General features: G+C 35.8%; 1 protein-coding gene across 1 annotated transcript in view; it reads left to right on the top strand.

The window, feature by feature from the left end:
* LOC145240794 (uncharacterized) overlaps positions 1-12570 on the top strand; it is a 113688-nt gene that overhangs the window by 79491 nt on the left and 21627 nt on the right. Inside the window, exon 2 of the mRNA XM_080103994.1 lies at positions 11220-11825. Coding sequence (XP_079960120.1) covers positions 11220-11825 — 606 coding nt within the window. The remainder of the gene's footprint in view (positions 1-11219; positions 11826-12570) is intronic.

Here is a 12570-nt window from a genome sequence, read left to right as displayed (position 1 = left end):
TGATCACTGTGTAAAAAAAAAAAAAAAAAAAAAAAAAACCCACTGGACTATTTAGTTTGGTCATACATCAAGAACATCACCAACATGACCACCCACAACACCAAAGTCAGTCTGATTGCTGCCATCTGCTAAGTATTCGCCAAGCTCCTACTGGTGCTTGTGAAAAAGGCATGCTCCCAGTTATGGACCCGTACATAATCAAGTTACCTTAATTGATTTTTTAAATAAGTTTTAAAATAAAGCTATAGTGTTGTTTTCTTTAGGGCGACACTTTTATCGTTCCACCCTGAATTCTCGATTCAAGTGACGGTTATTATGATGATGATGATGATTAAATAGAATATGATGATGATGATTAAGTAGAATCTGTCCTATTGTATAAACATTTTGTATGCTCAAAGTATTGTGAACTGGAGCAGTAAGGAGATTTGTTGTCACTTGTATATGTTATTACACTACATTCTGGTGATGTAAAAGCATTATGCACAAAAGAGAATATGCTGGAGCAGTGAGGATACTTGTTGTCACTCGCATTATAATACCAGGTGATTCTCTGCTGATGTGATGGTGTGTTGTTTTGTTTTACGGCACATCAACCTTTTTGAGTTTATTAATTCACTAATATCAAGTCTTTGTGTTACCAAATATTTATTCAGAGTTTGATTTGGTTGTTTTGTTGTTATGGCATATCAACCCTTTTCGGATTATTTGATATTGAATTCAATAATTTTGGTAAAAGTTTTTACGCTTCAAGTTCATTATGTTTTCAAATATTTATTTATGGTGATTTTGTTTTTTTTTCTTTTTGTAGACGAAAATTGTTGTTTTTGTTTTTGATTGAGTTTTACAAAGGGAAACGAATTAAACAATAACGTCAATGTTTGGTGCCTTTTAAGTCAGGAAGCCAGTACCCTCAGACAGCCTGATCTGGTAGCATGAGTTCTGCTGATGTGAAATTACGTAAATAACTAAATGATAATGTTAGTGCTGTTATTACTGGAGAGTTATACAGGGAATAGATGTCTTCCTGCAGTTTTATTTTACTATGGTATACATCAATGAAAAAAAAAATCATTTATTGTAATCTTCCAACAGAAGCATTTTAAAAGAGAGAACCAAGCTAAAAAGAAATTTTAAAAGGTTATGATTGTTGTGAACATACATTCCTTGCACAGGCAGTGATTTTCCACTCGTTGTGCTTGGCCGAATTTGATGCTTGATTCCAACACCGTCAATAACTAACTGATAAAGAAGTGTAAGATGTTTAGCTTCAGAAACGTTTCAGATGGTTCGTTGTTCTAAACAAGTCTTGAGAGGTGACTGGTTTGCAGTAGACAGAACAGTTTCCGATGGTTCGTTGTTACACACAGGTCCTGAGAGGTGACTTTTTTGCAGTAGACAGTTCCACAGAGCAAAATATTCTTACCGTGTCGAGACGGAAAAAAAACATGTGAAATTGCTCCAGAAAAGGTTTAATATTTATGAAGCAATTCTGGTTTCTGATTGGTTGGTAGTAGAACGTGAATTAATTCGATTCATCAGTTCCTAGCAGCATCGTTTATAAATAGAATCGCCCGACTGTGTGGGATCATACCCCATTACAAGTCATTTGTGATGGGATGTGTCTCCTAGCGGCTTCGGCTGCATGGAGACAGGTTAGTACACGTCAAGGATTCGCCACTTGACACTCAGCCCAACAGGTGAGGGGCCGGTTCCCGGCCCAGCACCTGTTGGACTGAGGCACGCCGCCTGGGTAATACCTAGGAGGTCCAGCCTCCTAGGCCTTGCCACCGGGCTTTCCGGTGGGGCAAGTTTATTGTTTGCTGCCTGAGGCGCCCCGACCGGGGAATGCCGACGGGGTTACTCAGGCAATTTTTAAAATTGCAGGAGTGCCCTTTCTTTAGGGGAGCCTGCGGGGTTCCCACTTTCCGGCCTTGTACCACATATTGCTGATGTGGGCAGCAATTAAATATATTCCCCATTACAAGTCCAAAATATTGCAACAGTTATTATAGGAGAGTTATCGCACAGGGAATAGACAAAGTTCCTCGGTTGTGCTGGAAGCAATACTTTTAGAAAAATGGGGTTTCTGTTAAAAAACCCAAACCCTATGGATGAAGACCGTTGGTCTTGTACAGCAATCTTCTAATTATAGTACCACAAACAAGACACACTTTCAATTTATCATGAGAAAAAATGGAAATAGTAAGGCTTAAAAAACTGTCGGGAGAATGTTCATATCAGTGCGCATTCTGGTCTCACCATAGACAGGGAAACATAAAATCTGTGAAAAATTAAATTTTGGATCGATGGGTATATATTTTAACTTACTGAAACTGTTTTCTTTTTCTTTATTTCAAACTACTTTGAACTATACCAAAGATTTCGATCTCATGTGATCCCACCATCTTGAACTCATTTTTTTTTTTTTTTTTTTTTTTTTTTAACAAAACTTTTAGCAAATGATACAAAATCATGAAAAGGAAAACAAACACTTACAAAATGTTTCAAAATTTAAAAACTATGCAAATCAATAAAATATTAAATTATTATCAATATTAGTTCAATACTAGCTTTTAGATACTCCATGAATTGCTTTTAAATCTAAAGAAATAGCACAATGAATGTATGTGTCTTTCTGTCTGTATGTAAATATTTAAACGATAAACACTTAAACTGAAGGTCACTAAAATTAACAGGAAATAGTAATCACACACCAATGATGGTTTATAACGAGTAAAATCTTTGTTTGGGTGGATGAATAACGCGTACAAACATACATCGGCAAGTTGAAATGCAAAAATGTTCATTTCAACTTACCGACATATTTTTACTTCTTTCTGCGCATGCCCAACTTCAGTTAATTTCTTTAAGTCGTTTAATATTAAATCTTTCTTACCTATATCTTGATATCTACATCGGTAGGAGATGCGGCTGGAACACTAAATGTTTTGGTTTCGATTCTGGCTAATGTCACTCAAATTATTATCTTTTTTTAATTTTTGAAATCATTACTATATATTAGGTACAGTGTAATATTTAATAGAGAATTGGCTCTATAATAATAAATGCGAAATCTACATGAATTAAATATATATTTAAGCATATTTTATGACCGGACTAGTATTCAATATTCTTGTATTATGGATTCCCTCCCCTCCATCACTTTACATGAGATAGAAATTTGTGTCTGGCAATCTCTACCTTTTGTTCCTTCGAATCAATATTGAAATCTGATTTCTTGATCCTCTATCGATCCATTATTATTGGATCGATGCCACATAACCTCCTTAAGAGGTGGTTTCTTTACTTTCCAGTTCTGCAGTTTGAGTTTCTTCTTCAACTAATTGATTCTGATGTATGAAATATTGTTGCTACATTTGTAACTACCACTAGTCTCTCACTCTTAGACAGGGTCTAAAAAAAACCCTCAAATATAATAGATCTTGCACTATCGACCAAGTTCTAACTTCGGACTGCTAGATATTAGAATTCCCTCCCCGTTTCTTACCGCTCTGTCTGTGCTTGAATCTCGCTGCTCAACTCCCCACAGTCTCTTGTTAAGAACGATTCTAAATAGTAACCCCTTTTGTTCCAAGTGGTAACATGCCTTATTTTGGAGCAAAAAATAATTTTAAAAAATTATGTGCAAAAGTTATAGCCCATTGACTTAGAATGAGTGCTTTATGCGAAATTGATGGTTGAAAATGGTTAAATTTGTGTTGTTGAGGTACCTAGATGCCAGAAAGCTTTCCTTCGAACAGCGAGATTGTGGAATTCCCTTCCTGCTGCCTTCTTCCCTGACTGTACTAACATACAGAAGTTTAAATGGAATCCGGACAGATATCTCGTTGCTCAACTCCCCACAGGGTCAAAAAAAAAATCTCAAATCTAATAGATCCTGCACTGTCGACCAAGTTCTAATTTCGGACTGCTAGATTTTAGAATTCCCTCCCCGTTTCTTTTTTTCAATCCTCATCTGACCTGAGTTCTCTACACTAGCAGTCGACAACCTTTCAGACTTTATGGACCACGACATTTACCGTTTTTTAAATTTGTCTGACCACCAATATGAATTTAGCAGAAAAAAAGTTGATTTCTAAATTAAAAATTAACTTCAGCTTCCTCCTCCTCCTCCTTTTGGATTTTTTATCTTCTAAAATCCGTATTCCTTAAACAACCACTAAAAGTAGAGCTGGATGTTTTAATGCTAACTAAAAAAAGCATAACTATAAAGTTATATTGGGAGATCCCACATCAATTTGTATAATGTGATCACTTATTTTATTACCCTTGGCAATGATATAATCCTATAGATTGGTTTTAATATAAAAAGGTAATGTTTTTGACTGATACTTTCGGAGATATTCTTGGCCTGATGATGTGATTTTCCCCAGCAGGGTGGTCACTGAAACATATTTGCATATGTGTAGCCACTAGTTTTCATATTCAACATATTCATATTGCTCTGTCTAAACATTGAGCACTCTTCGGTAGACACAGTTTGTTTTTGTTTAAATAACTAAACAATACTACCAATAATATATATATATATATATATATATATATATATATATATATATATATATATATATATATTATGAGGTACGATAGTAGAGCTAAATATATTTTTATTATTTCAACCTCGAGGATTTTGCTTAAATCATTACAAGTTGTTTCAATCGAAAGATAATATAAGCCAAAATTTGGCTTAAATTGTCTGCCGAGATCGGCAGGATAATTTTATTGTCCTGTCGATTGAAGCAACTTGTAATGATTTGAATAAAATCCCCGAGGTTGAAATAATATATATATATGACCTGTCACACATATGTTAGAGAATAAAAAAAATCCAACCGACAAATTCATTTCAAGTATTCTGTCTTCTTCTTTCAATCTATTTCCATAATGAGACGTTTTCTTTCTTTTATTTTCTGCGTTCTATACCAATATACAGATTAATACATTTTTTTTAATTCTTTAAAAAATATTTAAACTTTCAAGTTTGATTTTTTTTTTTTAAATCTATTAAAAATCTATTTCTTAGTTCTTTTTAACTTCAGCAAGTGAAACGCTATTTTATATGGATATGAATATTAGTGCGATGACTTCTTTATTTTTTCCATCACTTTTCGTATGCTATGTATTCTATGCCACGTTAAAAGATGAATCCTTTAGATATACAGATATCTGTTCTCCTAATAAGAAAAGATATTATTAGTGACGACTTAAAAGTCACGAATTTTATATTGTGAATGATGTATGCTTCAAGACATGCGGCGTGTACGCCCACTGAAAACCATTGCAATTTGAATGGTAAATCATAAGATCAGTCATGCCTGCCTATGAATAGGTTTTAGCAACAGACACTTTGATAAATGGAATCTGCGATGTGGATGCAAATATGTAATAGTTTGTATCTAGTATTAGCGTGGGGCGGCTTTGCCCGGGTGTAAAATACGCTTAAATATGATATTTTAATTAGTCCAGATTTCGTATATCTATAAAAGTTTTTGAAATTGTCTGCGTGTGTGTGTCTGTGTGTGTGTGTACATTTCCCTACCAAACTACTCTGTCAATTTTCAGTCTGCAAGCTCGAGATTTGACATAAGGGGTATTGAGATTTAGGAAAATCTTTTTAATCGGTTTTCGACCACAAATTTGGCTGTCAAGGGGTCAAAGTTCAACGACTTGACCTTTGAAAACTCTACCAAACTCCTCCGCCAAATTTTGGGTCTAAACACTTGAAATTTTAGATGTAGGTTAATTGGACAAGAATCAAACTTTTTAATTTGATTTGAGCACAAAACAAGAAATGTTAAGGGGTCAAAATTGGGGTAAAAAAAAAATTAACCTCTGCGGTCTCTACCAAATTACTCGGCCAATTTTTGGTCTAAACATTTGAAATGTTACATAAAGGGTATTCAGACATGCAGCAAACTTTTTAATCAGTTCTTTGGGCGAAAATTTGGCTGCCAAAAGGTCAAAGTTCAAAAGATTTGACCTGTGCAGATCCTACCAAACTCCTCCGACAATTTGAACATGAGTCAAACTTTTTAATATATATACATGTGCACATAAAGTTATGAACAGTACATAGGGCCTGCGCTGAACTGCTAGTATAATTATAGTCGCGATTTCAAAAGTAAAAGTAGAAAATATTTGGGAGTCATTAGCTTAAATTGAAAGCAGAACTGTAGTATTCAAAGCTGGTGACGTTACCACTGTACCAACGTGACATGCATATAAACTGATTAAAAATGAACTAAGATGAATGTACAAAATGTATAACAATTTTTTCAATTTTGACCCATTTTTGACCCCCTTTTAAAAACTATTTTAATCAGCTAAACACTCATAAAAGAACGGTTTGTAAAAAATCCAATCATTTGAGGCACCAAGCACCGCTCTGTGATTTTTAGTTTTGGAGGAGATAGTTTGAAAATATGGAGACAGACAGACATATAGCCGTTTATATATTAGATGATAGGAAACCTTATCATTGTATATGGTGTGTCTAAAAAGAAACGGGTCTGGCTGTGCTGTGTGAGCTATTTATGAAATAGGTTTTAGCAAACAAAAACTTTGAATTGTTTATTCTCCACACAAGGAATTTTTTTACAGAAGCAACAATTATCAAGGCTATCGAGGATAGGGGTTAATTAGTGAATACCTGTAATGTACTAGCTGTGCCTGGTGTAGGATATTTAGAGCCCAGCTGTGTCTGTTGCCGTGTATAAATAGCCAGTTGTATCTTGTGCCGTATATTGACAACCAACTGTGTTTGGTGTTGTGTATTGACAGCCAGATGCGTCTGCTGTAGAATATTAAGAATCAGCTGTTTCTGTTGCCGTATATTGATAGCCAGCTGTGTCTGTTGCCGTGTATTGAGAGCAATCTGTATCTGGTGCCGTGTATTGAGAGCCATCTGTGTCTGGTGCCGTGTATTGAGAGCCATCTGTGTCTGGTGCCGTGTATTGAGAGCCATCTGTGTCTGGTGCCGTGTATTGAGAGCCATCTGTGTCTGGTGCCGTGTATTGAGAGCCATCTGTGTCTGGTGCCATGTATTGAGAGCCATCTGTGTCTGGTGCCGTGTATTGAGAGCCATCTGTGTCTGGTGCCGTGTATTGAGAGCCATCTGTGTCTGGTGCCGTGTATTGAGAGCCATCTGTGTCTGGTGCCGTGTATTGAGAGCCATCTGTGTCTGGTGCCGTGTATTGAGAGCCATCTGTGTCTGGTGCCGTGTATTGAGAGCCATCTGTGTCTGGTGCCGTGTATTGAGAGCCATCTGTGTCTGGTGCCGTGTATTGAGAGCCAGCTGTGTCTGGTGCCGTGTATTGAGAGCCATCTGTGTCTGGTGCCGTGTATTGAGAGCCATCTGTGTCTGGTGCCGTGTATTGAGAGCCAGCTGTGTCTGGTGCCGTGTATTGAGAGCCAGCTGTGTCTTGTATCGTGTATTGAGAGCCAGCTGTGTCTATTGCCGTGTATTGATATCTGACCAACATGGTGATCAGGAAGAGAGAACATACTGGTGCTAAATACATATCGGCGATTAGTGTGGAAAGTGAATGAAAGTAAAAAACTTTCTTGCACCTTGAAAGTTTGTGTTGAAGTTCTTGTTTCCTTTGTGACTTTCTTTACATACAACATTTTGGTCAGAGAGAACAACGACAATACACACTGTGATAAAGACTAATGGTGGTAATTGTGTAGAAATTGATTATTTATGATAGCGGTTCAAAATTAATTTGGTTACAACCATGTTATAGTAAGCTGGGAAGAAGACCTGTCGTATTGTGTTCTATTGCTCATTGAATTTTTGTTTAGTTTTAGGTACAGTTAAAGTGTAAGGGAAATTGTTGGCAGTTGTAGCTAGGCAAGTGTTTGCCGTGAATCTTTTACAGGAGGGGAACCATGGATTAAAGCTCAGTCGAGCATCTGCCATGAAAATAACGATAGATAATGAGATATAGACTTGCTATGTCTGTTCTGTGAAATTCCCCCACTATTTATCTGTGCTTAAACCTAAATGTAGATTCCATGAACAAAGCTTCTTAGAACTGCACGCCTGTGGAACTCTGTTCCAACTGACTACAATATGGTTGTCTTCAAGTCCAACGTGAACAAATTCTTGAGGAGCTGTCCCCTTAAGTAATCCAATTTACCCAATTCCCATTACTAATGATTACTACGACATTCTACCATTAACTACTTTACACTCATTAATCCTTATCCTCAAGTGGCCTCCGGGCCTTGATAAGTGGTGACTCCTTTGTAAAAAAAAAAAAAAAAAAGAAGTAGATGAAATACAATATGAAAAAAAAAATAAAGAAACACATCTAATGTCACCAATTATGTGAAAATGTAACGTTCTACAATTATTTTGCTTAATTTTCGATTTTTTGAGCGATTATCAAGGACCCTCCTGCACACATATGTATGGCATAATTATGTTAACACACCGATTCTCAATAGATCATCAAAGTTAAACAAAGTTGAATCTGGTCAGTACCAGATGAGTGACACCTCTTGCATAAATTTCAAAAACCTAACATCATCATCTCCTTTGGCAGAAATATTCAAGCGACTGGGGATCGTATGTGAATTCAATATTACTGTAGCACTTCCTCCTTCGAAGGAAGCCGGTTCAACACGCTTAGGGTGAGTGCCACTACTGCTATGTTCCTCGTGCACAGCTTATGAGCAATTATGTTTTTTCGTTCGACCTAAACAAAGTGGACACTAGGTTTATTTTGAACAAAATATGCTTTAAAATATCTCAAAATACAAACAAACTTATCCAGATAGGTAGAAGAGTAACTTATCTTGCCTTTGGTACCATTTATTTGTTGCATATTTGTTTTTCACTCCTATTTTCTTTATGTTAGTTATAGTAACATATATCCTAATCGCTTATCAAAATTATACTAAAACACAAAGGATCCAAAGAATTTCCTTTTTTAAACTGGTTATGTTGATAGTAATAGAGAATTCGATATTGGAGCAATTAATTTTAAAATGGATAAAATCAAAATCGCTATCCCTTAGCAAATTTTTAAATCCTTCATCTTTCACAATCGATTTCTCATTGGTGTTGTAAGTGGTAACATATGTATGAACATGAAATGTCTTGGCATATGATTATGTAGCCCAGACTTTTAGCCCGTTAAAAATGGAAAAAGTTATAGCCTATTGACTTAGAATGAGTGTTTTGTGTCAAATTTATAGGTGAATATGGTTAAATTTGTGCTCCGTTTTGCATTAAATATTAATCTATATATTAATATGATAGCGTGTGTGTTATTTTCTGTGTCACACTTACATCCGGGTCGTTTAATTGTTATGTACTTCCATTTCTTGTCATAAATAATTTTACCAAGAATTCTCCCAAAGTTTTTGTTTCGGTTTCGATTATAACTGATGGCACTCCAGTAATCTATTTTGTCTTTATAAATAATTTTATCAAGAATTCTTCATAAGTTTTGGTTTCGGTTTCGATTATGACTGAAAGAACTCCAGTTATATATATATATATATATATATATATATATATATATATATATATATATATATATATATAATATATATTATTTTATTTATTTTATTTTTTTCATAAATTTTTATTTTGGTTTCAAAATTTTGCTAATGCACCCAAGTCTATGGATACATTTTTTATTTTTGAAATCGCAACTTTATAATATATAAAAATCGATAGAACATTAACTCTATAATAATTTATACGAAATCTGCAAGAATTAAAATATTATGTGGAAACAGAATTTACGATCGGGTTTTGCTGGGCGTTCGTGCTAGCTTAGATAAATACTTTTGCAATCTTAACAAAAAAGCCACAATAGTATCAAAGCGTCTTCATTTACACTGAACATCTGCAGAATGCCAACATCAATATATTCCATATGAATGAGTCCACAGTGGAATTTCCACAGGTCCCGCTAGTATAGATTAAAATATTGCTGTTTGTATTTTGAAATTTATCTCTGTCCACTTCATACTTTTACTGCAATATCTACGATTCTCATTAACATGTATATAAATATATACCCAAGCACACAGCTAAGTCCCTGGCAGATCGCCGGTATCATTGCTAGTCCCTATTAATTCCTAATTGCGCACAAACGGATACCATAATACTTAGTTCGCTGCATCTTATCATAACAAAATCCATATAAAATTTCAGCAAAATCGGTCCAGTATTTTCCAAGAAAAAGTGGAACGGACAGACAAACAGACAGACATACTAAGATAGATACAAGAAGAATTCCAAAAGTAACACCTTCCATTTTTTATTCCGCCCGCATGGATCAGAATGGATTGTAAATTTCATTGTTATGATGACTGAACCTGAAAGTTTCATCTTTTTGTTGCAGATATTGATGGTGTGAAACTCTACAAAAGCAACCAACAGACATGCGTCAGAAGCAGAGATGTGTTATTAAATTCCTGGCAAAAGTACATTAAGAATAGTGATATCTATGTAGAAAAATAAATTCTGGAATGCAAAAGGTCGCTCGTTTTAATGGTACCACCCTGGTCTTCATAGTTCTTCAACTTTTTGAGTTAAAAGATAGGAAGCTTTACTTTTGGAATGATCCTTGTACGACAAATCACCTAGACACAATCATCGTTCATTGCTGGAAAAAAAATGCATTGAGAATGGTGGTGACTATGTAGCAAAAATAAATTATCGCCTGTTATAATGGTACCATTCCCGTTTTCAATTGATGGTTGAATATGGTTAAATTTGTGCCCATTCTTCCATTAAATACTAATCTTTATTGATCCCTATTAATCCTTAACTGTGCATCGCACAGATACCATAATACTTAGTTTACTGCACTGAACATAACAATGAAATGGAATGACCCTCGTATGCAAAGCGCGCTCTGGACACTCATACACAACCATTGTTTATCGCTGAAAAAAGTGCATTAAGAATGGTGGTGACTATGTAGAAAAATAAGTTCTGGAGAACAAAAAGCTCGCTTGTTTTAATGATACCCCTCTCGTCTTCGTAGTTCGTCAATTTTGTGTGTTAAAAAAAATAGGAGGCTTTAGTTTTGGAACGACCCTCGTATGATATTGATGACGAATGTTCTTTCTTGTTTCATATGTTTGTTTGTATAACAAGTCTTTGAAAGTGATTCTTTTGTCTGCTTCATCGATTAAACTTCAGAGGATTTTTCTATTTTCTATTCCAGATCACCAGAACCTGATACCGAAAGACGAACCTGGCGATGCGATCAGTAACGATGGCATCTTATTGGATTCCTCTTCCAACTCGATATGCGGATCGTTCAGCCTCCACCATGCCGACGAAGGCGATCAAAGTGAGCTGGGAAGCTACACGACTGACGACTGCATCAACATGGACTCCTTTTTCCCGGCGCCACCTTTGCAGGATTTATACAGATATCATATATTTTTTACGCACAGCCCACAGGATAACGCCTGGGTCGAAGGAATCGTGAGAAAGCTCGAGGAGTGCCCGTACTACTACAAGTGTTACTATAACAATAACAATAATAGACCAAATAAGAATAAGGCTAGTATGACCCAGTCGACGCTTTGTGCGGCCATGTTGAGCGAGCGCGTGGTGATTGTTCTCAGTCGGAATTATGTGTGTTCAACGTGGTTTGAATTCCAGGAGATTCTCCAAAACCTCACAGATACAAGCCTTCATCAGCAACGAATGGTAGTTATCAAGCTCGAAGACTGTGATATTCCTGAGCCATTACAGAACGTGGGATACCTGGATATACGACAGAAAAATTTTTACCACCTTCTAACGCAGATGCTCCGAAGTGGTGAGTATGTTTAAAGGATCACATGTATGAATCCCAAAGTCTTTAAATACACAATGTGCTTGGAAGATCAAAAGCATAACTTCAGGATTATGTTCTATAATAATATAGCTCGTTGACTTAAAATGCATGGTTTATGCCAAACTGATGGTTAAATATGGTCAAATCTGTGCTTATTCTTACATTAAACACTAATACTTTTTAATCCCTAACTGTGCATTGAACGGATACTCATGTACTAAGTTCACTGCAACTTATCATAACAAAGGCCTATACAAAATTTCAAACAGATCGACCCCGTAGTTTCTGAGAAAATTTCTAAAGTAAAAGTGGTACTGTGGGTACAAATCCCTATTAATTCATATCAATCCCTAACTGTGCGGTCCTGGATATGACCTTAAACTATATCCGATGGTAAGGCCCCAGCTTGCAGGCCTTAGGGAGTGTGGAGCCACCCTTTAATTGCCATTGCTCCCAGGTCCACTCTGACCCGCAGTGGTAGTACCTGTTACGGTCCCAACTATGGGTTAAATAGAATACGACTTAAAAAACAAATATACTATATTAAAAAATCGTTCTTCAAAATCACCAGATTCAGCATTAAATAACCTGAAAAGGTTGATATGCCGTAAAACAAAACAACCAACCAACCTAACTGTGCATCAAACGGATACCATGATAGTTCGCTATACTCAAAGGTGCACACAAAATTTACATAACAGAAATCATATAACAAAGGTGCAAACAA

This window comes from Euprymna scolopes, chromosome 2 (assembly GCF_053919585.1).
Source record: "Euprymna scolopes isolate OS-2025 chromosome 2, ASM5391958v1, whole genome shotgun sequence".
NCBI classification, from domain to species: Eukaryota; Metazoa; Mollusca; class Cephalopoda; order Sepiida; family Sepiolidae; genus Euprymna; species Euprymna scolopes.
This window is presented reverse-complemented; position numbering and strand designations above follow the sequence as displayed.